Source organism: Coloeus monedula (assembly GCF_965178545.1).
Source record: "Coloeus monedula genome assembly, chromosome: 3".
Classification (NCBI taxonomy): Eukaryota; Metazoa; Chordata; class Aves; order Passeriformes; family Corvidae; genus Coloeus; species Coloeus monedula.
Window position 1 is genome coordinate 44,832,269 of NC_138783.1, and position 26,984 is coordinate 44,859,252.

The 26,984-nt window shown below is 38.9% G+C and overlaps 1 protein-coding gene across 1 annotated transcript in view; it reads left to right on the top strand.

The window, feature by feature from the left end:
• Positions 1-6,147: 6,147 nt before the first annotated feature.
• The window catches only part of RNF17 (ring finger protein 17), a gene marked incomplete at both ends in the record, with an annotated part of 39,373 nt that continues 18,536 nt past the window's right edge, over positions 6,148-26,984 (top strand). Inside the window, 18 exons of the mRNA XM_082278209.1 lie at positions 6,148-6,224; positions 6,814-6,905; positions 7,621-7,679; positions 8,652-8,707; positions 9,980-10,079; positions 11,171-11,251; positions 12,649-12,746; positions 13,539-13,710; positions 15,061-15,137; positions 18,623-18,714; positions 20,237-20,398; positions 20,976-21,168; positions 21,605-21,770; positions 23,105-23,295; positions 23,861-23,999; positions 24,436-24,589; positions 25,314-25,429; positions 26,359-26,479. Coding sequence (XP_082134335.1) covers positions 6,148-6,224; positions 6,814-6,905; positions 7,621-7,679; positions 8,652-8,707; positions 9,980-10,079; positions 11,171-11,251; positions 12,649-12,746; positions 13,539-13,710; positions 15,061-15,137; positions 18,623-18,714; positions 20,237-20,398; positions 20,976-21,168; positions 21,605-21,770; positions 23,105-23,295; positions 23,861-23,999; positions 24,436-24,589; positions 25,314-25,429; positions 26,359-26,479 — 2,146 coding nt within the window. The remainder of the gene's footprint in view (positions 6,225-6,813; positions 6,906-7,620; positions 7,680-8,651; positions 8,708-9,979; positions 10,080-11,170; positions 11,252-12,648; positions 12,747-13,538; positions 13,711-15,060; positions 15,138-18,622; positions 18,715-20,236; positions 20,399-20,975; positions 21,169-21,604; positions 21,771-23,104; positions 23,296-23,860; positions 24,000-24,435; positions 24,590-25,313; positions 25,430-26,358; positions 26,480-26,984) is intronic.

Consider the following 26,984-nt stretch of genomic DNA (forward strand, 5'->3'; position numbering starts at 1 on the left):
AGGTGATTCCAAAAAATCTTCTAATGAATTTGTTTCTTAACAAGAGAACATAATTTGTCAGGAGTACACTTTACCATATGACCAGGCAGAATTTTTGTTGTGAAATCAAATCTCTTAAAGATTTTAAGAACAAAAGAGAAAGCTTGGTTTGCCTAGAGACAGAATTTAATCTTCAATGAGCCTAACAGTGGTGATCTGCAGAAAGATTTCAACATCTCTTATACTTCTCCATACAAACAAATGCAATTGCAAGACCCCCAAACCAACTTCAGTGCCCATACAGAGGCTTCAGTCAGATCCCATGGGATACAGCAATCTCTCTATTTGATATTCATGTCTGCATGGGACCCAAATCTGTGCATTGCTACAGACATACTGAATTTCAGAGACAGAAAACTGAGGTCAAAAAAAGATTTTTTGCTTGTTTAACAAGTCTTTATTTACAGATACCCCTCCTTATACTGTGTGGTCAAGGTGCACTGTAGTCTTTTCAACAATAAGTCAAAATTGGGAATGCACACTCAAATCTCACTACTGGCTGGACCTGGAGAGATGGAGCATCAATAGTCTCACTTCTGTTAGGCTACCAGACCCAGCAGCTGAATACAATGGACCAGGTTAATTCACAATTCTGTGTCTGGCTGCTACTTCCCTACATGCTAAAAAAGCACAGAATTCAAACAAATAGTACTGTGTTATGCTTACAGTAAAAAGTTTGTAAGAGAAATTTTAAAGGATGAAAGCTTGATTCATGCACTAGAAGTGTGGTAAAAATCACAATAACCCTTTAAATTAAACACTCTTATCCCTATGAATTTTGTCATATTTTTACTACTAATATATCTGAAGACAGAGCAAGCAGATTTCCTACACTGTGTTTCAGACAGACAGAAAGATTCTCTAGAGAAAAGAGGCAGTGTCATTTCAGCACCAATGCCACAGAAGTGCCTAGGACCAAACTGTCCACCATTACACTTACAGATAGTTTGTTGGTTTTAACCAACAGGGTGGATGAGAAAAATGTATCTGGCATACTCTGCAATTAATTTCATTCATAGAAAATTAGATAAATAATAGCTACTGAATATAAGCACCACTACTAAGTGGTTATTGGGTAGAGGTACTACTAAGCCCATGTAAGAACAGCCACTGACTGCATTGTTAAGTGCAAGGCTCCAAGGCTCTTGGTAAGAATTATGAGGGAACGAAATGGTTACTCAACAGCAACCTATACATCCAGCTCACTGATCCATCCAGTGTGGTGCCAGAAACACTAGTGGTACCACAAGGACAGGGTGAACACACATCTGGGACAAGAAAAATGCAAGACCAACCCTTTCAGCAGCAGAACAGGTTTAGATCAACACTAACTGGTCATAAAAAGTAATTTAGGCACAGCAATAAAAGCAATGTAGTAAATGAAGATAAGTAAGCAATAACTCTTTTACTTGAGTGACTGCTGCCAGACACTAGAGCTGTAAAAATTAACTATTTATCATGATACAAACTTCACTGAAGAAAATACCAGCTGTACTATTAGAGCAGAAATTTTGCACATTGAGTAGATATAGAAATCAAAAAAGTACATACTGGCAACGAAAAAACTGATGATCATGGAAAGTCAAATCTCTTTCACAGTATAAATTACTTAAATCTGTGATACTTCAGAAAGATAATTATGAGTACTGTGAGCCAGTAACTGTGGGCAAGGAGTTAAGATTAAGCACAGTTCCCTCAGGTATCAGTATGTCTATGTTAGGCCACCACAATGTTTTAAAGTTACTCATCTAAAGTGTAAACCTTCAATTGTTAATGTTACGCAATTTATGAAATCATACTTCCAATACACCTGCATAACCCCTACCTACAAACTTTACTGAATTGTGTCATTTGCCCCTGCCTGCAGTAATGTAACAGGTATCCTTCCTTTTCCAAACACACATGGAACCCCTCACATAGCATCTAGAGGAAGACTGTTTCTGCTTAACACTTAATCGCATAGCCATAGTACAGAAAAAAGTCTAATAGCAATTACATACCAAATAACGAAGATACACACTTGCAGAACCTATAATCTAAACCACAGATTTTAAAAAAAATTAAAACTGGACAGTTTTAGTGCATTTACTAATTAAATTTTGAAAGCAGAAATTTTTGCTGAGAAAAGGCATGACACAGACAATGAGAAAGGAAGATGCAATTATGCATTTGAAGAAATAACAGATGGCTGGAAAGATTATCAAGAAAACATAGAATCATACAATAGAATCATAGAATCATTTAGGTTGGAAAGGACTTCCAACATTGACTCCAGCCTCAAACTAATCACCACCTTGTCAACTAGACCACAGCACTATGTGTCACATTCGGTCTCCACATCTACAGATGGTGACTCCACCACCTCCCTGGGCAGTGTGTTCTAATGTTTGACCACCCTTTTGATGCAGGAATTCTTCCTTATGTCCAGCCTCAACTCCCCAGTGCAACTTGAGGCTGTGTTCTTTTGTTCTGTCACTTGTTACCTGGGAGAAGAGCCCCCACCTGGCTACAGCCCCCTTTCAGGCAGTTGTAGAGAGTGATAAGGTCTCTCCAAGCCTCCTTTTCTCCAGGCTAAACACCCCCAGCTCCCTCAGCTGCTCCTCACAGGACTTGTGCTCCAGACCCTTCCCCAGCTCCGGTGCCCTTCTCTGGACACGCTCCAGCCCCTCAATGTCTTTCTGGCAGTGAGGGGCCCAGAACTGAACACAGGATTGGAGGTGTGGCCTCAGCAGTGCCGAGTACAGGGGGACGGTCACTGCCCTGGTCCTGCTGGCCACACCACTGCTGATCCAGGCCAGGATGCCATTGGCTTTCTTGGCCACCTGGGCACAGCTGGATCATGTTCAGCTACTCTTGACCAGCACCCCCAGGTCCTTTTCTGCTGGGCAGCTTTCCAGTCTTCCCCCAGCCTGTAGCGCTACACGGCGTCGTTTCGACCTAATTCATCTTTTCAAGCTGCATTTGACTGTGACTTTAGAATACAACTGCAGAGTTCACACCCAAGCCGCCAGTCTGTCCAGCAGCATCCTTCAATCGCAGCGTGCTTCTCACCACGCCGAGAGCGGGTGCCGCGGCCGAGGTGCCGCTGCCGCCGGCGGGCGGGCGGGCGAGCGCGGCCAGGGTTAGCCCATGCTGCCACCTCGTGGGGACACACGCGGGACACACCGGCCCTCCTGCTGACACCCCGCCGCGTGTAACTGGGGAACATCGGTGATGCTCTCTGAGCAGCTAATGGCACGGACACAAGGCGTTCCTTCCTGGCAGGAAACCTGCTGCTTTTTTAGGAATGATTAACAGAGCTGCCGGTTTTGTCTTCAGATTTTCAGAGTGGTGTGAGTGCAAAACTGAAGGGATGATGTGTATGTTTGTTTATTCTCTCAGATATAGGCTGACAGAGCTATAAAAACTCATAATACATTCACGATATATAACATAACTTTTATTTATATCTTTTTAATTCTTTTTAAAGGCTTGGAGAGTAGAATGTGAAGCTTTTTTTTAAATTTTGGCGCAATTCATAAGCAGAAAATTATAACTCGAGCATTTGTTGCTGTTGGTCACTTATTTATTAAATGGAACTAAAACTTAAATATAAGTAAGGATGAGCTGTCTTCCTACCAAAGAGCTAATTAGGCCTAATTAGCCCTCTCATAGCTAGTTGGACAATCATATTCTGCTGGTTTAGACAATTTAGGTTTCTAGACTGCTTTTTAGACAATCATGTTCTCCTGGTTTAAAATTGCATTCAGACCTCTATTCAAGACAAACCTTCCTATGATTTCCCTTTCTCTGCTACATCCACAGGAGGTCTGCCATCACCAATCCTACATTTTACTCCTCAGCTGTTATTCATTATGTTCTTAAGAAGCTGTTTAAATTTTAAGTGGGAATTAACACAGAATAAGGAAGGTTAAGACAAAATTTTGGGTGCACAACCCTGTCCTCACATTTGAGGCAGAGGAAGCAATTTCCAGAGCTAAATACATGTTGAGGAAACACCTGAGATTTTAGCTTCATTGCAAAAAGTAGATGGAGAATAGGAGAGGAAAGATGATGGGTATTCATAGAGCAGGAGAAGGGCATTTAGCTCTTATGGGACACAGAGAGAGAGATATTATTAATTTGTTCCCTTCCGAGGGAAATTATTTACAAGGCAGGTCAGTTTGAGGATAATTTCTGGAAAGTTCCACCCCTCACACACTCATCAGGCTCATTCAAGTGGAGGTAAACGAAACCAAAGCAAACTTGTTTGATTTGGGTGTTTTATCAAAAAGTAGATGAGGCCCTACTCCATAGAATTGCATAACTTTTGAATTTCACTGCTCCTTTCTGCATGCTTTCTTCCTCATTACCCCTGAAATTCTTCTGCCCTTTCAGCAGACAGGACTGTAGTCTCTCCTCTTTTGGCTCTTTTCCGTTTGCCTTGGCCACACCAACTGCAGTACACCCTATTATTAAGAAAACCTTGAGTAAGGTTTGTGTTTCAGCATTCCCTGTGCCCCCTATCAGTGGTACATCCTTCTTGATAAGCTTTGGTAGCCTCCCCCTGGATCTGAGCATATCGAGCCCAAAACCTTAACAGGGCAATTCTACCAACAAGTATCTTATCTTTTTAACAGCTGGACATCAGTAGGGGAAAATCAATGTATTTTTAATTTTAAAACGTAACCATATTTCACTAGAGATGCTTAAACACAAGCTGGAGAGTATCACGCTACATTTGTGACAGCCAAAACACGAGTGGCAAAACACTGCAAAAACATCTCTTACTTCTTCAGAGAGTAGCGAGAATGCATGCAGAATAAAGTAACCCCAAAGCACGGACTTAATGGCTTCTAGTCCAGTATTCTGGTTTTGGCTTGGGCAGAGCTAATTTCCTTGACAGTGGCTGGTACTGGGCTGTGTTTTGGATATGTGCTGAGCAGAGTGCTGATAATACAGAGATGTTTTTGTCATTGCTGAGCAGGGCTTGCACAGAGCCAAGGCCTTTTCTGCTTCTGTACTGCCGGGCTGGGGAGGGGGCTGGGGATGCATGGGAGGTTGGGAGGAGACACAGCCAGGACAGGTGACCCCAACTGACCCAAGGGATGTTCCAGACCATGTGACATCATGCTCAGTGTAGAAACTGGGGGGGAGAAGGAGGAAGGAGGAATGTTTGCAGTGATGGTGTTTGTCTTCCCAAGTCACCATTGCATGTGATGGGTCCCTGCTCTCCTGGGGATGGCTGAACACCTGCCTGCCCAAGGGAAGCAGTGAATTAATCCCTTGATTTACTTTGCTTACATGCGTGGCTTTTGCTTTCTCTATTAAACCGTCTTCACCTCAATCCATGGGTTTTCTACCTTTTACTCTCCCGATTTTCTCCCCGATCCCACTGGTGGGGTAGCGAGTGAGAGTCTGCGTGGGGCTTGACAGCTGGCCGCTGTTGCACTACGGGACCCAAAAATCACACTCCCGCCACGGCACGGCCTCTCCTCCCACGGCCCACGGCGGAGGAACCCGGCCGGGCGCGGCCGCCCCGCCCCTCGCTCCTGGCCGCCATTGGCTGCGGCCGCCGGCCGAAGGCGCCCCGAGCCGGCGGCCATTTTGGCGCGCGACGGGCTCCGTGAGGCGGCGCGAGGAGCGGGCGCGGTGCGCGAGCGGCAGGCGCGTCCCTGCGCCCGCCCGCAGCGCAGCGGGGAAAGGGCACCTCTCGGACAGTGACCAAAAAAAGCCCAAAACGCAACCCACGGAAGGTGGTGAGGTCGGTAGCAGTCCTCAAGGAATGGGGTCGGGATATGTAGGGGATTGCAGACAGGGCGTGATCCTACAGTATGGAGATACCACCGTACTGGGGATACGTGATCAGGAAGGAGGCTTGAGGACCAGTAGTGGCAGGTGGGTCGGGGGGGAGCAGCTGAGCAGTGCAGAGCACGCTGCTGGTCTCTTGCATTTAGGAGATTTGCTTTTCAGGGAAGAAATAGGTGCATACTTTATATGATATTTGTGTCTGCCGCTTTCATTTTGCTATTCGCAAAGTGGTGTGAACCTGTAGTATTGGCTCAAGGGATGAACTCGACTGTGTTGTAAAGAATTTGTCTTTTTTTTTTTTTTTTAAGGTCGGGCACCATGAGTGGGAAGGAAGAGTTCTTCTTGTTGGCTGGTAGTAATAAAGAGCTTCCCAGAAGTAGAATGAAACACGTCGGGTGTGTGAATTTTGATGTTAATATTTTTAAGCTCTGGTAGTGCAATTGCCAGGAAATAGAAGTGAGAAAACGTAGAAAGTAATGTTTGTATTCTGCAGGGTTGCAAGTGAGTCTGTTTTTATGTGTTACATATGTGAGTAAAACACGCAGTTTGTGAAAAGTTTCAGTGTTTAGAGTAGGATCTTGGAAAGAGAAATTTTAAATGCAATTTGCTATGCTGTCAGATACTGTATCATATTGGTCTGTATGTATTTTTTACGAGCTGGTACTGTCAATTTATACAATATATTTTAAATAACTAGCATGGATATGATTAAAACTAATTACATAACGATTTAGTTAGCTGAAATACGGCATACCTAACAGTTGTAGTATCACTTTTATGTATGATGAATTCAGTGTCACAGAGCTAAACTACTTTTCCAGTTAAGAGAAGGTAACAAATTTTTTGTGGTGTGTTTTGTTAATTGCAGCTTCTTCATAATGTCATTTGGTAAAAGTGGATGAGCTTCATTCTAAGAGAGCTGGAAATAATCAGTTTCCTACTAATATTCCTTATGATTCTAAAACTTTGCTTTTACTTCTGAAGGCAATATCCTAAGGTACTAGAAGAGCGTTTTACAGAACCACATCAGAGAAATGGTGATTTGTGTTGTATGTCAAAAGCTCTTAGTGCAGAAGGTAAGGCTTTGGGATCTTTTTGCCAGCAGTTTTATTGTGTTTTTTATAATAAATAAATTAAATAATAAATAATAAAATAATAAATAAATAATAAAATTTTTATTTTATATTGTCTGTTAAGGACAGTAGATGGACTCCTAGATTTGATTAATACATTGTTTATTTACTACTTACCCAGTAGTTAGCAAGAACAATCAGTACCTTTTGATTCCTCTCCTGCTGTTTTTCTTGACAAAGTGATTGACAAGTTTGTTCTAAAAGAAACCTTATTTTTCTGTGTTTTTCTGCATGAGTAACTTTTTCTAGGAGTTGAAAAATTGTATTGGATGCACAGTATTTATGGGTGTTTATGAAGCAATTTTCTCCTGTACTTAACTATGCTTTTTGAATGTGTGGGGGGTTTTGCCTTTTTGCCTTTTGTATGTTTATCCTGAACTGAATATAGCAGCAGCATAGTATAGCTAATGACAACATATAATGCCCTAATCAGCACACACGAGTCAGTCTTTGTAATTCTCAGCTAAGTCTTCTATCTGTTTATCTGGACTTCTGTTCCTAGCTCTTAAATTCTCTCATTAAAAAAAGTCAGGGTTCTAATTCCTGTTGATTCAATGAATACTGTTTAGAAGACTACACTGGTGATCGTGTATTCCTGTTGTCTCATGGATTAGGATGGCCCTACAGGAGTGGTTTTTTTCTTTGCTTGCTTTTACAGTGTTGCATGGTGATGGGAAAGATGAAGACACTGATTTGTTTTGTTTCTCTTCTCCAGAAGTAAGTTGATCTAAAGCTTTCAGTTCAATAGTCACTGTGGTGGTTGAAGTAGCAATATTACAGGATGTTGTGCATTTTCAGTGAGAGTGATTAAAGCAGGCTCAGGTCCCCTTTGAGCTCCAGGCCTACGCTTTTTGACCACGTACATCCCCAGCAAGTGCTTGCTAGGATTTCTCATTACACAGTGTTGCTGTGTAGTGCATGTCAGATCTTCAAAGCCTCGGTTAGGAAGGTGTATTTTCACAATTCTCATTAGTGCCCCATGTTGCCAGATCTGTTCCACCCTCTTGTGTGCACACAGTGTGCAAGAAAGCATCTCATAAATACGTACATTTTCTGTCAGCTCCCACGTGAAGACTAAAAGATATAAAAAAAAAAATCTTCACTTTGCCCAGTAGTGCATAATTTACGAGTTTTTTTGTTTCTGCATTTAAAAAAAATGCCTTGCATGTGACTTTCTGTGCTTTCTGGCATGTGACACGTTAATGCCATTGTTTCACAGAAACTAGTATTTTGGAGAAGCATGAAATGCCTTTTTCTCTGTTAGAAAATTCAGATTCAGCCTTTGTCACAAAACACAAATGAGTCAGATCTTTGGCATTTAAGCCCTGCAGTTAAGCTGTATTGAAAAGGTACACTGTAGAATCCAGTTCAGCAATCCAGTATGTTACAAGTTTTGCATAATAATGGGGAAAATACTAAGTGCAAACAGGAAATCAGGATTCCTTTTACTTGGAATGTGTTTTATTTATCACCAAGGTGCACTGATGGCTATAGATACTCTACTTGGAAGCTCTTTCCTTGGACCTCCCCTTGTACAATTTGACAGCACTTACTTTGAAGCTTGGTCTCATTGAAATGATGGGCAGGGGTGGGTGCTGAAGGTGAAAACAGGTTTATAGAACACCTTTTCCTGGGACTTGGTTGTAACCCTGTGTTTGAACTTGCTTTCCTTTTCACTTCTGAATTCAGACCAGGACAGACTTTAAGCTTGGGCTGTGTGGCAGCAGCTCAGAAAGACAAGCAAGGTAAACCTTTATTAAATCTTTTCATGTCTTTAAATGCCAGCCTGGGGGAAGACTTGACCAAGTAAGTGATTCCAGACATTTTCCTTGTGCTGTTGTTTTTTTAGTGTGTTCTTTAACCTTTACTAACATGTTGTTGGTATGCATGTCTGGTACTGTGGGAACACATTGAGTACAAATACTGTTTCATTGAGAGGCAGCAAAAAACAAATTGGTTTGGCTTGAAAATGTATGAAACTGAAAGTTTTAAGCACTGTAGTAGATGGCTGATAAGGGCTCAGAGGGAGAGAGATCTGCTGAAATGCCAGGCTGTAGTAAGGAGGACTGTGCCTCCTTCCCACCACCACCTGCTGATCCCACTGCACCTTCTGTTTCGATAACCAGTCACAGCTATCTAAAGATTAGATGCCAGGAGTATTGTGGTACTGTCAAATCTCAATTATGTTCACTTGTTTATTTGCCTAGGCAGTGTGAACCTGCAGGAAGTGTTCAACTGGGTGTCTTTCCCCCTGCAGTGTTACTGCTGTGGAGATTAATGTCCATGCAAATAAGGATAGTCGCAGATAATTCTTTCAGATCTGTTTTATAAGGAACCTGTTCAGAAAGGAAGATGTAGGAAATTTATCTTACAAGTTTGGTGCATGTAATGTGCACTGCTAAGCTTGCCCAAAGTGAAATAGAAACTCAAGATTTCATGTATGCCTGTCAGTCTCTGCAGCAGTGTTCTCCAGATCCTCTCCTGGTTGGTCAGATGCAACAAACTGAGCCAAGGAAGAACAACACAAGGCTTCTTTCCTGGAATAAGTCTGGTTTTTGCAGAGTGGTTTTGTGAGTCTTGTCAGCTGTTGCAGAAGAGCAGCTGTGGGTGATCATTCAATAGAATTTAAGAGCCTTCTTAACAGGTTGCCACTATATGGTTTTGGTATCATTTGTCATGTATTCTAAAGATTTTAACAGCAACAAATGAATCCTGGAATATTCATAGTTGCACATTTACTCTCACTGAGGATAAGAATCGCTACCAGCTACTAAGGTTTTGTTCAGCCTTGCCAAAACTGTCAAATGAAAAATAGCTACTTTTAAGGGGATTATAGTAAAAGATTTTTTTTTTTTAAATGGGGTTTCTGCTGTATGTGTGAATTCAACTGCTACAAAAATAGGTGTGTATGTACTTAATGTTAGATTTTGAAATATTTGTGTGTAAAGTATTTGTAGGAAGTTGGATACTTTATTTAAAATGCATTGGTCTTGTCTTTAAAAATTTTTTGTTTGCAGGTCCTTCGATCACAATACCAAAGAAAAAAATGTTCAGCACCTGTTTTCTTCCAACAATGGGCTGAGTGATGGATCAGCTCTAGCTCCATCAGCTGACATGGTGTGTTAACATGAAATTTGCTTAAATTCTCACTTGGGTTTGTATATGCATAGTTAATAGTGCACTTTGTAAAACACTAAACCCTGCAGCCTTAATAGTTGTGCTGTTGTTCTGTCTCATCACAGAACTGATGTGCAGCTACAGTGTTCATAAAATAACTTGAAAAAATGAGTGCAGCTTAGACCCCCCAATGAGGTCGTAGCTGAAGACTTTTAGTTCTGTTCAGCTGCTGTGAAACTATGTAATTTGAATTTAGCTTTTCTTAAAAGATACCCCTTCACAACATTTGAGTTGGGGACTTTGTTTTTAAATTTGGGGCATCTGCAAGGCTCATGCTTACCTCCTTGAAGCAGTAATTCAGGGCAACAAGGTTGTTGGATAAATGGATCTCTCTTTAAACCTTCTATTAAGTTTGCTAACCTTGTCTTTCTGCATGAGGTTTGTGAAGTTTTGGACCAGGAGATTTAAGTTGTGGATATCTTAAAGTGACTGGAAAGGAACTATACATCCAGTGCCAGTTGTGTTTTCTTCTGTGGAGATTGTCCTGTATACTGACCATGAAAAAATCAGAACTTGCAAATGTCTGATGTGGTTTCTTAGGTAGTTTTGTTACAGTTCTCATTAAAGTTTGAAAGTGTTTTTCTTGTATCGGTGTAATTCTGGGAGCTAGCTACATTGGGGGGGCGGGGGTTCCCCAAGTGATATTCCTAAATATTTTACTTTTGTTCTAGGCTGCAGTGTTCCCATTCTTCAATCTTCCATGTTTTCTTTTCTCTGTATCAGTAACTTTATTTTGCTTTTTCATGTACTGTTTTGATATGGCTTTTGTATGTGTGAGTATGCAATTAAATTGTTTAAAAAACCAAATTTAGAATCTGTTTCAGAAATACTACAGTGTAAATGTTCTCAGTGAAATTCAGATGAGCCAAGTATTTTGTGCCTGATGGCCACTGTGGAGCTGCTCAGAGTCTTCACATGGCTCATCAGTCACTCACATCAAATGCCTCTGTCAAAATGGCAAATGATTATAGACCATCTTCTTTTGTAGTTGTGCAAGCAGCTTTTATGTTCTTTGGCAAACCTTTCCTCAGGAGAACAGCACTGGGCAAGATATTGATGAAGCTTTGGGCATAGCTGTTAGTAATCTTGGCCACTTCCATGATGCAAGCAAGGTGGGTGAAAATCAGTTAAATCATGAAATATTAAGTCCTCTCCTAGAACTGAAGGTTTTTGTTACGAATAGTCACACGTTAGCACACTATTTAAATGTGCTTTTCCTACCTTTGTTTTGATACCTGTTCTTCAGCTGGTCATGTTACTTCTGTGAATATAGAGCTTTAAAGTCTAGGTACAGCCTGAGAAGTAGTCTGCAAAGGAGTATGTGAGCTTTTGCATAACTTAAAATTAATAGGTCAATGCATGCGTTTAGCAGAACCATATGCAAGCCGGTTTTTAAGTACTATGTTTGTGTTGCCTTAGATCAGGGTAAAATTCAGCTCTAGCTGAAACAAGCAAACTTGTTTTTGCTGTAGCAAGTACTCCAACATTTTAATTCTGATGTGCCTCTGCATTTAAAGGTAGAAAAGATGTTACGTGGGCCACAGAAGTAAAAAATGCAACAGAATATGCAGAAAACTGTAAATCAAGTAATACATTTATGTGCAAACTATACAACATTGGAAGAATCCTAAAATAGTGGATAGGACTGTTAATAGGTTTTATTGAGGAACTTTTTATCAGTGATAATTATTTTGTTTAAACTTTAACACTTCTTAAATGTGCTGTAGAAAAGCTTGCAATTCTGTCTTTGCCGTCTATTTACCTTTTACTTGTAAGATACACAGTACAGAAGCATTTAATATTTCAGGAGCTTTGTTCTGTTGAGTATGGCAGGAAGGGTCATTAAGGCCTGTTCTCCATTCCCTTTCTAACTTGTTCTGTTGCAGTGGCCAGTCTTTCTGTTAAGCAAAGTTGTGTTGAATTCCTAATTCCTAAACTAATAGCATCTTGTAAAAACCTCTCATTTCAGCAGCTATAACGCAATAACTCATGGGTACAATTGTGGTCTTAAAACAGCTTTTCAACTAAGATTGAGAATTGCTAAAACAGTATTGTACTATTGAGATTTTTTCCATAGTCTCTTTATTAAATGTAGCTGTAGTGACAAAACAGATGCTTAGCCAGAGGAAGAATTTTTTTGTATTTTCAGTTTATGCTCACAGTGAGTTTTAAAAAACGATGGAAATCTCAGCATGCTGGGTTATGTGTGTATGGTGCTGTGTTTGAATGTCAAATAAGGAAAGTGATAGAGTGGGCCTGAGATCTGTTTCTTGACTCATAGACCTAAAGGCTTCAGGTGAGGAGGATTCAAACGGTGCCAGCTGACTTTAAGTTAGAGAAAATAAAGGGTTATAATGAGCTTATATAAGTGGTTTAGTGTCCTTCTGTCTGCAAGAGTATCCATCACTATCTTACTGTTTGTTGCTTCTGTTGTGAATTTTAGAAGTAGTAGTATTGTGAGAAAAATAATAATGAAGTAATGCACGTTATTTCATACTGAACAAAATAGGTGCTGGACTGCTTGGAGTTGAAAATAAAGCATAAAAAAGACGAAGTTACAGAAGCTGCAGATAGAACACTTGACGAACTTATTACTCTTCTGTCAAGGTAGTAATCTAGTTTTGTAGTATGGCATGGGTGAGTTACTTTTATCAAGAACATCTTTCTAATTCAGGTGGAAGATTAAAATTTTGTTTAGAATTTTCTCATAGCATTGTTTTATAGTACCTGTCATTTTTGCCCTTTCATTGTGGCATCTTGGAGCTGATTGCATGGTTGGAAAACACTACCTTTGCTGCCTCTGCTCTTAAAAAATAAGAAAAACTAGTCATAATGTTAGTTTTCTGAAAAAGCTCAATTTTGAGGTTTTTTAATACTGTTACTAGTGGATGATAAATTTTAACAGCAGGAATAGCAGGGTTTTTTTAATTGACTTTCTGCACATTTTCAAGCTGGTAGAAGCCCAAGGACACTGCATTTCTTGATTTTCACAAACATATTTTCAGATTGGAGGGAGAGAGGTGTTAAAGCTCAGTTTTCCAGAAGAGCCTCTGAGAGGGCAGTCTTAAGATCTTATTTTAGTAGAATGAATTGTAGAATCCAATTGTTTATTTTTCAGTTGGATGTGTTTGGAAATATCAGGAGGTTTAAATGGAAGAGTGCTCCTAATATTTAATTAATAAATGTCTTTTCAGTGTGAACTCTTTAACTTTTGTGGTTCCTCCTATTACAGAGTGCATTTCCCATGCTTCTACTTTGCACTGTTGGGGGAAGATGATCCTTGTGTGTGAGATACAGTCACTTCATATTGTGTGGCTGGCAGCTGTGTGTTACAGTTCCAGTTTGAGTGTGCATACCCGAGTGCATATTGAATTCTGAAAAGTAATGTTTTTAATACAGGAAAAGGAAATTGTTTGCAGAATTAAAGGAGAACATCAACAACTGCAGTACTACTATTGCAAAAGCTAAGGAAGTCATCGAAGGGAAGAAAAAGCACTTGATTGGTGCCATTAGAACGGCAAAGGAATTAAAATTTTCACGTTCTCTAAGAAACTCTTGTGATCTTGCTAAGGTAGTTACATTCTTGCGCTGTGAAATAATTTATTTTTAAGGAATAAGTTCAAATTTGGATTGAAAGTTCGTGATCCCAGTTTGCTGACTTCAGTAGTGGCATTTTTGGGGCATTGTATTCTTACCCTGCCTCTTCACAGACACAGAACTTGTATTTGGTCTTGGTCACAAGTTACAGTCTGGTGACTGATGTGAAGCATAAAAGGTGGTTCTTGCCTTGAAGAGCTCAGCATCTGAAACAGGAGATGGAGGGATGGAGGATAGGAAAACTGTGACACAGTAGTGATCAGTGAAAAGGTGGTGTTTGGATCAGTTCAGTTTCTCACACCTTTTCCATTCCAGAGCTCTCCAGCCTTATCACTGAACTACTCCAGAACTCGTAGCCACACTCACTTGATCCTCTTGGGCCCAGGCCTTTACTTTTGTTCTTCCTCCCCATCATATCTGCTGTTGGTAGAAACCCATGCTATCTGCTGTGCTGTATCAGACCAGAGGTCCATCCTGTGAAGTCTGTCTCTGGCAACAGAGAGGGAAAGATGCTTGGAGGAAGCATCCAAGAAACTGGGTATTTAGTGAGTATAGGAAGTTGAAGGTTAAGGCTTTTAGTCTCAGTAGGATACATCAGGCTCGTTACACTGAATAAACATTTCCTGATTCTGTCATAAGCTTGTGTAATACCTTCTTTAATGTCAGTGTAAAGCTTGTGGCAGTGTGCATGTGTGTTTACAAATGTGCATTGTAGGTGCATTATATGTACATAAGCATAGGTTGTGTCAGTGAGTTCCACCTTTTACCATTTAAAATGAGGTTTATATAAAGTACTGTGCTCTGTTCTTTCAAAATGTGCTACCCAGTTATTTCATTTGGGGCCTTTGTAGTCCTCATGTTGAGAAAAAGAATAAAGAATTGGTCTCTTCATTCTTTGAAGAAAGGTGCTTTGCAGAATCATCCACCTTGCATCCTTTTGTTACTTTCCATATGAAGAAACTGGGTCTTCTGACCCACAAGAGTTGAATCCTCCCCTTTTTTCTGCTGTGTACTTCCATCTTAGCAGTGTGATTTTTTGGGAGCTGGCAGCCACCACTCTCCTCACATAGGCCTGCCTCTTTACTTAGAGGCACTTTCTCATTAGGTCTTGAAACAAAAGGAATATCTTGACTTCTGTTTATATGCTTAGATTACAGAATCCCAACCATTAGGTCTTAGCAGGGGAAGAAGACATATATGAGAATTAGCTGTTGGCTGAACTCTTTGGGTTTTTACCATAAAACGTGTCATGCTATAGATAATGGGTGTCTGTATAATCTACCTTCTGTATAATGGAAGCTAAGATTGTACTTCTTAATTTCAGATTCTTTATGACTTGAAGTTGCCAGTTGAGGCTGAGCTCTCAAGAGTGAAGAATTTAAAGGAAAAAATACTTTCAAGGTAAATTACTGGAGCGGGAGATATACAGGGAGGTAAAAGGAGGCACTGGTTATCTTAATTACAAAAACTGTTCATGTAACAGTTAAACAGCAGAAATTGAGCTTCTTCACTTTCAGTTGACTGAAAAACTACTACTTCAGACATAAGTATAAACTCCTCACTAAAAATAGGCAATAGCCTTCATGTGAGGCATCAGGAAGAAAGCACATACAATTTGCTGCTATGTAGACAAATACACATGCATTTTAAAAATTCTTGACAGACTTCTGCCACTTCTAAACTTCTCCTTCCCTTATAAGTAGAAATAAATTGGGAGAATAAGGGCTTAATTATTTTCTTAGTGAATCAATTTCTGACCTTCAGGAAACATTAAATGCTTTTTGGAGTGCTGATGTCTAAAAAAAGTTGTGGAAAATACCAGTTGCTGTGCTATCCTCACTGGAAGTGACTGATGATTTCTGTAGCAGAAATGAGTAAAAAAGGGGGTTGTAGCTGAAATACAGCTGACCCTGTGCAACTTAGTCATAAGGCTGGTCAAGAGTGCTGCAGTTCCTGGTGTATAAAGGCCACACTCAAAAATGATGAAGGGATGGAACAAAGATGGTGCTGCTTTGGAACATATTGGGGATCCCGTTATATTTCAGGACGTGGAACCACTCTGGGAATAGAGTTGGGGGGGGTGTGTCATCAGATTCTGACTGTCATGGAGAAATGAAGCTTAGCAAGTTGATTTGCATGCAAAGTGTGAACAGTTTTTATGGGATCATAGAATCATTCAGGTTGGAAAAGACCATTAGGATCACTGAGTCCAACCATCAGCTGAACTCTACTAAGTCCACCTTTACTGTGTATTTAAGTGTAATGTCTGCATGTCTTTTAAATCACAGTCATAGAATGGTTTGGTTTGAAAGGGACCTTTATATGTTGTGTAGTCCAAGTGTCCTCCAGCAAGAAAGTGCATTCTCAACTAGATCAGGTTGCTCAGAGCCCCATCCAATCTGACCTTAAACCTTTCCAGGGGTGGGGCATTTACCACCTCTCCAGGCCACCTGTTTTGCTGTTTCACCACTCTTGCTGTAAAAAATTCCTTTTATCTAGTCTGAATCTACATTCTCTTAGGACAAGGGGTAATGATTTTAAATTACTGCAGGAGGCTGTACCAGAAAACTTGTGCCTGGCTTTCTGGAAGGTACTGTAAGGTCGCCCTGGTGCCTTGCCTTCTCCAGATGGATCAAGCTGTAGCTCTCTTAGCCATATGCATCCAGGGATGGTGACTCAGCCAGTCCCTGGGAGGGTTTTTCCAATGCTAGACAAAAATTAGGATCTCTCCTGTCATATTAATTGAGTTATTGAGTTAGAATATGGATAAAGCAATCTATAAAATCCTCTTTTAGAAAACTTAGGCCCTACCTACCAAGTCGTTATTTGAAGATACTGTCAGTGATGAATGACAGTTTCAGAGAAGCCTGTTGAAACTCTCCCCCATCTTAAAGCTGAAACATAACAAAAGCCAATTTTTTTGTATTGGAAAATTTTTTAAGAACTTCAGCTGAATGGGGGACAAAGGAGACTTGATGAAGGATAGATATGAAAGTGTTACATGCCTTGTGCCACACCAAAAGTGAAAAAAATCACAACTAGGAGGTGCACAGAAGTTAAGGCGTGTGCTGTAGACATAAATGTTGTAGAAGAAAGAGTGCGTTCCTGAAGTGGCAGTGGGAAAGAAGCACAGACAACTGTTCAATACTGTTTACATTTCAGTTTTCATTAATTAAAACTGGATAGAAAAGCTAAAGGCATTTATTTTAGTTATATTCACAGTTCCATTAGCCTAGTGTAAAAATGCTTAACAGTTTCTGCTGGTTTTCATTGGTAAAGAAAATAGTTAATAGTGATCGATAAACAGAAGTATATATTTTGGGCTTGAGTTATACTTTTGTTCTTTACAAAGAAAAGAAAATTCTCATTCTCTGTGCAGAATAATACCTTCAACTAAACTGAGTATGGATGTGAAAAATGAGTAAGTGAATGTTACAGTACTCTGTGCATGAGGGAGAAAGCAAGAGACAAGAGTCCTTAAGTATGAATATGAAGATAAATGAGCAGCCAAATCTGTTTTTTATAGGAAGGAAATAAACTGGAGTAGATAATTAATCTCTTACTCTGCGCCTCCATGAATATTGTGCTGAAAAACACCATAGATCTCAAACTGTCAAAGTGATTTAGGTATTCATGTCACCTTCTGTAATACTTGTTCTCTTCTCTTGAGATTGTTCCTGAACACTTTCGAGATTACATCTTCATTAGAAAATTTGGGCAAGATTAAATGGGGCATGACAGGGAAGTAAGTATTTTTCTATGAAAGAGAATAGGTACAGTAATTTACCTGTTCTAGTGGTTAAGTATTTATTGGAGATTAAATTAAAAAAACTCTAGTTGCTTATGGAATTCTAAGAGTATATTGAAGCAAAGCAGATCTTTATATGCTGGTATTTCAGTCAGCATTCCAGTTAGACCAGTTTGTGTTTCAGTTCTGATGTTTTGGTTTTACTTGGGTTTTGTCCAAGTATATTTTGCTGAATCGGTTAAGTTATCCAGATTTTATTTATGCTGTGTACTTTTCAACTTCACTTGGCATTTAATGATTCAATCAAGGAACTTGTTAGGCTGGAAAAGATCACTGAGTCCAGTCATAAACTTAACACTGCCAAGGCAACGACTAAACCATGTCCCTGAGTGCTGTCTCTACTATGTTTGTAGTACATGTAGTAGAGATGTTAGTCATTTCAGCACATGAAAATGCATGTAAGTGTAAATTAATCTCTAAAATGAACAGCAGATACTGAAATTGTAGTATTTCCAGTTCACAGTCTAAATACTGATTGTGTCAAATGCCAAAAGAAATTTAAGATTAACAGAAAAAACCCTTTTAAAATTACAATTGCTTTTATTAGTAACTTTTTTTTTTTTTTCCTGTGGTCTTCAACTAATACTTGAGAAAATGGAATGGAGTTGCTGTTAGGCTGTTGTGGTTAGTACTGATTATGCTAAAAAAGGCTTATTGCATACTGTAATATTTGAAAATCCTACATACAAGAGTGCATAATATCTGTTAGTACAAAAGCATCTGATATGCCTTTTGTTTTTCACATGAACTATCTTACCATGTTATGGACATTTTTTTCAAATTGTTTGTACTTGTGGTCTCTGATCTTCTAGGTGGGGGCTAGCTCTTGCACGGAACTGTGCCCAGGCATATGTGCTGTGTCTGTGACAATTCTTTGTAGGATTCAGGAGTCATGTTACTGTTTTATGTTGTCTTGGTATTAAAAAACTTGATTCATTTTATTTCTAGCAGCTCTTATGAGGTGTTCTTTTAACATAGTGATACGTTCTTAATAAAACATGAGCTTTGACTCGTGCTTTTCTGGAAACAGACTGAATTATATTAATTTGTCTCCAAATAAAATTTTTCCCAAATATAGTGAAGATAATGGACAAGACACTCTCATCCTTGATGACCAGGAAGAAACACCTGATGTCATAATAGAAGAAATACTTGAAGATGACTTGGAAGGCAAGTTTCTTAATACCTCATACTTTCAGTGTTCCACTGTCTGGTGGGATCTTATTTTTGAGTCTTGTATTATGCTGTGTGTTCGGCTCATATGAATTCTTTAATGGTGTCTCTTTCCATTCCTTTTGGATATTTTTTTGTTCTCTAGCTTACTCTGAGAAGGTCAAAAGCACTATCTGCTTTGATGATTTACTTTGACTCGTGGTTACTGCAGTCCCCCTCAGAGTTTGACATTGGCTCCTGGAGAATTCTTTCCTGTCAGTTACCTCAGCTTCTCGAATCTTCTCCCAGGCCATTGTCCTGTGATATTTGGCAGTACCAGTTAGGTGCCTCAGCTTGTCAGATTCTTCCTGGATCGTACTAGTAAGAGTGTAGCTGACAGGTCCATAAAGGGATCCTTCCCCTCTGGTGGAGGTCTGAATCTGGAGTACCATATCCAGTATTGGGCCCTGTGGTACTGAAAGTCACTGTCACACAGGAGTCCAGCAGAGCCTGCTGAGTTGGTGTCCAGGGGGTGCTCAGGGTCTTAGAGGTGCTTTCCAGCCTTAATGATTCTATGATTCGGTATGTAAGATAAAGTAACTGACTCATCACTCATTGGGGGTGGTGGCCAGGGGTGATCCAGAAGAGGCTGTGTCCCTCTTATAGGTAAAATCTTTCAAGTCAGACTTTTTATTCAGATGCCATTTTATATGCTGGAAATGGCCAAGGGAAAGCTTGCCTCTGTTCTGGATGTGGCATTTCCTGGACTTGGAAGCACAGTGCTGCATACCTGCTCAGATTGTTTCAGATGCCAGATTGTGTCTTGTCTTTGCCTGTGATGTGTTACAGTTCAGAGATGGCAGTGCTCGAGGATGTTGCAAATTTTCCTGTTTAGTGGGCCCTCGTCAGTCATGCAGGTGACACGGAATCTAGATGATGTTCACCCTTTGCAGAAGCTCTGTGGTATAAAATACTCTTGTAAGAATTGGGTTGTGGGGCTTCTAAAACCCTCCGGCCTATTAACAGCCTTTGTTGAGTAGCTTCAGAAAGAGAAACCTGTTTTTTGTATCCCTAATGGAGGGAAGTACTTGCAGCACAAAGGATTTGGATGCTTAGTCACAAGTCCTGTCTTACATAGGGTCATCTCTTGGCTAGTGCCTCAATCTTCATGCACTAACACTGAATAACTGTAGGAAAGTGCTTTGCTTACCTGTTCTTAAAGATAGGAGCCTTAATCTCTAATTTGCTTTCTAGAAGCTTTTTATGTCTTCGTTAGAGGGAATAAAAACTCTGAATTACCCACTTAAATTCAAGCCTTTTCGTTTGGAGGGTAGCATAAGGGAGGTAGTTCAAAAGAGCAATTTCATCAGGAAGCAAACATAGTAATAGTTTGAAACAAGTATGAACAGACTTGTGAGATTAAAATCTATTTGAGGTAATGTTATCATGATTAATGCAACATAAACTCAATTATATGCCTGATAATATTTGTTGGAGTCACTTGGAGGGTGTTTGAGAATTTGTGTTATGTCTTACTCAGGTTTGACAGAATTGGTGTTTGTAAGCCATGTTATAAATCCATGCCACTTCTATATTCGGAGATACTCACAGAAGGAAGAAGCATTTGCTTTGCAGAAGAAATTGGAAAACTTCTGTTGTAATAAGAGTTCCTGTCTCTTGCCTTCAGACATTTTGGAACTAGGTAAATGGTTAATTTCCAAAGGTCTACACAGCTTAAAATACTACCTTGCAATATATATTCCTTAGTATCATATTCTTTCTTTTTTCTCTCCTCCCCTCACTCCTTTACATAGTAAAGCAATCATTATAATGTTCACTGACTGAATAGAAACCATTCTAGAAATCAAAATGAAAGATAGTAATACATTCCTAAATCATTAAAATTATTTCCTAACCCACATGTTGATAATCTTACCCATAATCAGTTTAGAAAACTGATGGAAAGTATGTAAACTTTATACATCAGTGGGGTTTTCTTGCCACTTGACTCAGAAGTATAGAAAAATTTACCAGAAATGACTTCCTGATACAAGCCAAACAGCTGCTAGCCTTTATTAAAGACACTGTGTAAAGGAATGTGGGGGGACCTTCTGGTGGCTACGGTGACAAGGTTTTTACTGTCTTTGTGTCTTTATTGTAGCAGTAGCACTGTTACCCTGTGTGGAGGATGGGAACATAATGCAGAACTGTAATAGTAGTTTCAGTGTGAAATACTTTAAAATACTGAATTTAGTCCTTTTGTATTTGCTTCCATATAGGTGCTAGAACTTTCATTAAGAGTAAGGAAACTGGAATGTGGTGCCGTGGAACTATCACTGAACTAATTCCTGTAGAAAGTAAAAATCAGAGGAAGAAGCCTTGTGGTCCAATAAGATACAAAGTGTGTGATGTTGCATTGCTGAAAGTGTTTCTGATTGATTTTGGAAGCTCCATAGTTCTGATTTTCTCAGGGTATGTTTACGGAGAGAGGATTTTTTGTCTGCATTTGTTGCGTGTTGTTATTCAAGTTCTCTACTGAGAAACAAGTCCTTCCTTGCCTTCACACAGGCAGATAACCAGATACAAAATGACTCTGGTTTTCTTTTTGTGCATATTCCCCATGGAAAAAGTGGCATTATATTTAAGTTCACAAGTGTACAAGTCTGCATACATTAAAATATTTAACTGAGACTTGCATTGTAAAAGAGATCATGTGAGTACTAAATACTTTAAAAAAATGCATTTCACTGAGACTTTAAAATTCTGTTTTATTGGCATGACATTATGCCAATTACTGCAATAATGACTTAAAATAAAAGTCTGGGGTTTGGTTTGGGGGGTTTTAGGCGTTGGGTTTGGGTTTTTTTGATTTTTAAGCTCATGCTGGATTTATTCCTACTGACATTAGATGTGATCCCACTGAAAGGCCTGATCCTGCTACTCTGCAGACTATTGAAACACATGACATTTGTCTGTTTGTGAGGAAGCCTGACCAGCACATTGATGCTGAGCTTGCAGTAGTTCCCCCTTTAGCAGTACAGTGCTCACTGAAGGATGTTGTTCCCAAAAATGAAGTAAGTACAAGCTGCTTGAAGTATTTCAGGAACTTCTTTCTTCATAAGATTTATATTAAAGAACTTAAATATGTCATTTAAAATTATCTTATTCCAGTATAAACAGAAGGAAACTCAAGAGTACAGGGGGTATTTTTTTTTTTGAAGTTAAATTCTTTTGTAAAAAGATCTGTTGCATTACTTTCATTGGAAAGAAAACAAGAGCTTATAGCAGTCTGTCTAAAAAAGCCTCTGGGACTACAGATGCATATTTCAGGCTTAAATCTCACTGCTCATACTTCAGGCATGCTCTTTTGTGAAGTTCAAAAACAGATCACAAAACTGATCCTCTTATTTCGTGTCTGTCTGATAACTATGCAAGTAGTAACTTTCAGAAATCATCCTAACAAAGAATAAAGGGCTTCAAAATTTTTAAGAGATTCTCTTCATGGATTGTACTTGTTACTTAAAAATTTTTGCTACCTATTGAAAAATGTTATTTATTCTCTTTCAGTATAACAACAAATAAAGTACTCTCAGCCTTTATTCCATTACAAAAGTAAGGATATATATTGCAGTATTATTTTCTTCAGTATTCACTTTTCAGTTGGGCTTGCTTTGTTCTTGATGCATATCACATGGGAATGAACTGAGTCCAATACAGCTGTGCATTTCTGACAGTATTAACTGTTGGTCAGTTTTTAGAGGTTTTTATCAGTGTGATGTTGACTGAAATAACTTTAGGAGATTTCTGGAACAGTTTTCACAAGTGTAGATAAAATGCCTTCCTTATTTGTGCTTTCATTTTTTTCTGTGTCTAAAAGGCACATATTTGCAGTATCAAATGAGGAATGCATTAATTTGATCCCAGAGAAATAAATCCAGACAGGCTTTTTCAGGGTAGATAAAATGTCATACAGCAGGATGTCATGGAGAGCAGGAATGTGGAAATTGATCAAATTATGTTGTGCATTTGTGTAAAGACACAAGAAGACAAGCTTCCATTTCTGCTCTCTCAATTCATGTGAAAGTCATGAAATGAAACAGGTAAGACAATTCTGGCTTATGTTCTGGTTCTCCTCAGAACAGTCTGATGAGATCTTCAGGTGAAAAATGGTGGAAACTGCAATCCTTCGATCTGACTTAGTTTTGTACAGTTAAATACACTTAGTAGTCCATAACAGAAACTGTATTCAGTGCTGTCCTGGCTACAGACTAGACAAGTCTGACCATGTTCAGTATTTAATCTGTTCAGATGCATCTGTGCTCTCTTCCTTTCTTCTATTTAATTACCATTTGTGTTTTTTGTTGTAGTGTTCTCTGACATCCTCAGTAACGCTTTCTTTCTAATACAGGATGAAGGTTGGGGAGAGGAAGCAAAGACAAAATTTTTAGAAATGGTAAATAATAAAGTTGTTTCAATGATGGTGTTTAGAGAAGAGGATGGTGTTCTCATTGTGGATTTGAGAAAACCTCCATTTAATGAAATAAGTGGTAACATACCACTGTCTGTCAAGGATGCATTAGTTTTCTTAGATTTGGCAAGGTACGTGTATTCCTTTAGTTCGTGCTCCTGTATGCCGTAACTGATAACAGAATAATGCTTACCAACTGAATTTTATCAAGCAGGTTGCTTTTGCTGTGTTCCCTATATTAATGTATGATGTATTAATCTTCAGCAGTATCTGTTGATTTCCTTTTTTCACCTTCACCAATAAGCACCATGCCATACTCACTTGCACTAGTCAGGCTTCATTTAGGTAGGGAGCTTTATTTTAGAAAATGGCAAAATTTATATTTCTGTACAAATATTAAATAACAGGGGGCTAAAGGAGAAGCCCTTGGTGTCTATCACAGACAGAAAACCACACAGAAATGAGCCTGGTATCTGTTTGATTTTCGTGGTAGGTGGTGGGAGAAGCACTACAGATAATTGGCTGCACCAGCTGCAAGAAGGAAAGTTTAAGCTGTACATGTAAACATGAATCAAGTTCTTTTTATAAGATCATTTTGTGGGTTTTTTATGGGAAATTTGACATTTGAATATAAAAGGGCTCCTTTTCAGTTAATGTTGGCTGACTTTATTCAAAATTGTATTTTGTTCACCTTAGGTTTAAATTACAGTTTCCCAATCAGTTAGAAAACTGCACCATCTCACACTACAGTCCGCCGAATATTCCACAAGAAGGAGAAGAGGTCTTTGTTGTGGTTTGTCACATTAATAGTCCAAGTGATTTCTATCTCTGCTTGGTAAGTTTAGAAATAAAGTCTGTTTAGGTAAAACTATGAATAAACATTTTAATGTTGAGCTGTTCGTAGTCCACACTAAATAAGCTACAACTTCTGTTAAGTTCTGTCACTTGTTACCAGTGGTAGGATTCCTAGAATTAATAGCTGAGATTAACTCCAGCAGTCATCCCAGTTAAATTCTGGGAGTTCTTAAAATCACAGAAAGTTTTGTCAGTTATGTTACATAATTAATTCCTTTGTGGGTGTGCAGTATTTTACTGTTTAGAATGGTAATTGTTAGGCTCTTTAATTCACTTTATGTATTCATGACCACTTTAATTTTGGAGGGAAGACTGGAAAGTACACTACTAGGAAACAATTATGCCTTTAGAGAGGAAAAAATGCCATTAAAAAAGAACATCGGCTGTGTTTATGTGGTTTGTTGCTTTTACTTCAGAGAGAGAGTGTGGAATCTTTAGCTCTTCCAGAGAAAATTCAGGAGATATATAAACATGAGAATGGTAAAAACTTGGAAATTTTCTGCCCAGTTGAAGGCCAAGCCTGCATTGCAAAACAGGAGGATGGGAATTGGTACAGAGCACAGATTATAGGTGAAGTATTGATTATTTTGCTCTAATGCTAGGTTGCAGAATCAGATGTGCTGGTAGGTCAGAGTCACATGCTGGATATGAGCAGTAACATCCAACCAGTATTTTTACTAGGAATTCTGGTGCTACCAGGTAGCTTCATAAAGTCAGTAGTACTAATTCATACTCTTCTGCTATTAGTAGACTGGTTTATACACCTGTCCTTTTTTAAACAGAGATGCAATATAGTCCATTTTCTAGAGATTATTGAAATTCTATTACATAACTATTTAAAGTAGTACTTCTCTTACTATTACGGTTTGAACTGTAGCTTTGGCTCTTCCAGCCAAGCTGTGAGTGTATTTGGTGTTGGTTAATAATTCTCCATAGTAATTCCAAAGGGACTGGGGGGAGGGGGGTTGTGCTTGTGCTGAGTCTGTGTTGCCTGTATGTGGGCAGTGTAGCATGGTTGTGTGCTTACACATTTAATTGGTGTGTATTCAGTGTGCCAGTGTCTCACTAAGTGCTCACGTGCTAGGGGGCCAAAATGCCAGTGCTGTCATTTCAGGAACCTGAAAGAGCTGCCTTCTAAAGAACACACATTTTGAGTTGTGTTATAAAAATGCAAAAAAAATTAATACTGGTTATCATATGGCATGAATGTGGGTTTTGCTCTGAAATTCTGGTGCTTTAACCTGTATCAGATACTAATTTTTTGTTACAATAACTTGGGTTGTTTTCCTTGAAGGGCTGCCGAGTTGTCAAGAAGTTCTGGTAAAATACGTTGACTATGGCAACATTGCTAACTTAACTAATAAAGACATACGCAGAGTAAAAGAGGAGTTTCTGAGCTTTCCAGAAAAGGTAAATGCCTGGATTAAACACTCAAAATTAACAGCATCTCACTGAATGAGAGGGGAAAGAGAGGGTTGTTCACTTCCTGAAATACATAAAATAAATAAAATATTAAGGAACTTCCTTTTTGCCCACCATTAGGATGTGTCTCACTTAATGTGTTTTGGGTCCATATTGAAAACTCCTTAATTTTTTTAATATCATTCAGGTGTAAATTAAGTTTAATGTTGCCCTGAAGAGAAGGTATTTATACAATTTATATATACATGTGTATTTAATTCACTTAAATTAAATTTATTTCCATAATAAGCCAAATGAATTTTTGCGTTTTCCTTTTTAAATGATAATCTGATAATAGGGTGTGTTTTAATTACATTTTTGTATGGTTTTTATAATTTAAAGTTGTGTGTTTTCCTGGCTTGAGGAATGGTTGGAGTTTCCCCTTTTTGACAAGGAGGAAAACTGACTGGGAAAGAAAATGGCAAAGTATTTCTGTCAAATAAATAACACACATAAACGGACATTTTTTTTCTTCACTGTTTGATAGTTTTGGTTACCAGTCATAATTATGCTAAACTTTGAAACTTTATTTGTTGATAGGGTTTTTAAAATTAGTTGTAGGCACCAGTAGACTTTCTTTATCATGTCTGTGCAATAATATTTACTGATCTCTGTACCAGTTCTATGCTTTAAAGTCAGGGAGGCAAAGAGATTTTAAGCTCTTTGTATTTCATCACGATATCTGAATTTGAGGTTCATGCTCAGCTATGGGGAAGGGAGGGATCGTTTTAAACTAAATCAGGTTGTGGTAATGTGGAACCAGAAGCCAAGGTCGTGCTGTCTTGCATGAGTGCAAAGCCAAGCCTGTGACTCAGTCATAATGAGATGATCTGGATCTGTATGTGATGTTAGTTGCATAATCTTGAATTATTCTTCAGGCAATCAGGTGTAGGCTGGCTTGCATTGAGCCATTTAATGGGGCAAATGAATGGAACAGAAAAGCCAAGGAAAGATTTGAAGAAATGACTGAAGATAAGCTTATGTTGTGTTCAGTTATTGGTAAGCTATCAAGAGTGTATTGATTTCTATTTACATATTATTAAGTTGACTCAAATGTAGAAACAATCACTTCGATATTTAAAATAGTATTTATTTGAAATGGTTATGTTCATACCTGCTAGAGATAGCCTGGAGTGAGAGTATCTAAATTCTGTCCTCTAATTGGAGAAGACAAAACAGATAAAACTTGTTACAAAAGCTCTGTTCATGTCTTCTCTTACAGACCATACCAGTGTTACATGATGCAAGTGTTTTATGGTTATTCAGATGGGCTTGTTTCCAAAAGTACTAGGTGTCCTTGATGTTTACTGACTTTATTGGTAGCTGGGAGTGTGATTGCTGCTGGTCTAAAATACTGCTAAAAAAAAAATAAAAATTTCAGATAACACTTGCAGTAGTAGGATTTTGCTCAATACCATCTATTGTTCATATGTAGCTACTTATTTTTCCCTGTGGAATGGAGGTTTGGAACCTATCTAACAAATGGAATTGTGTAGCAGTTGGG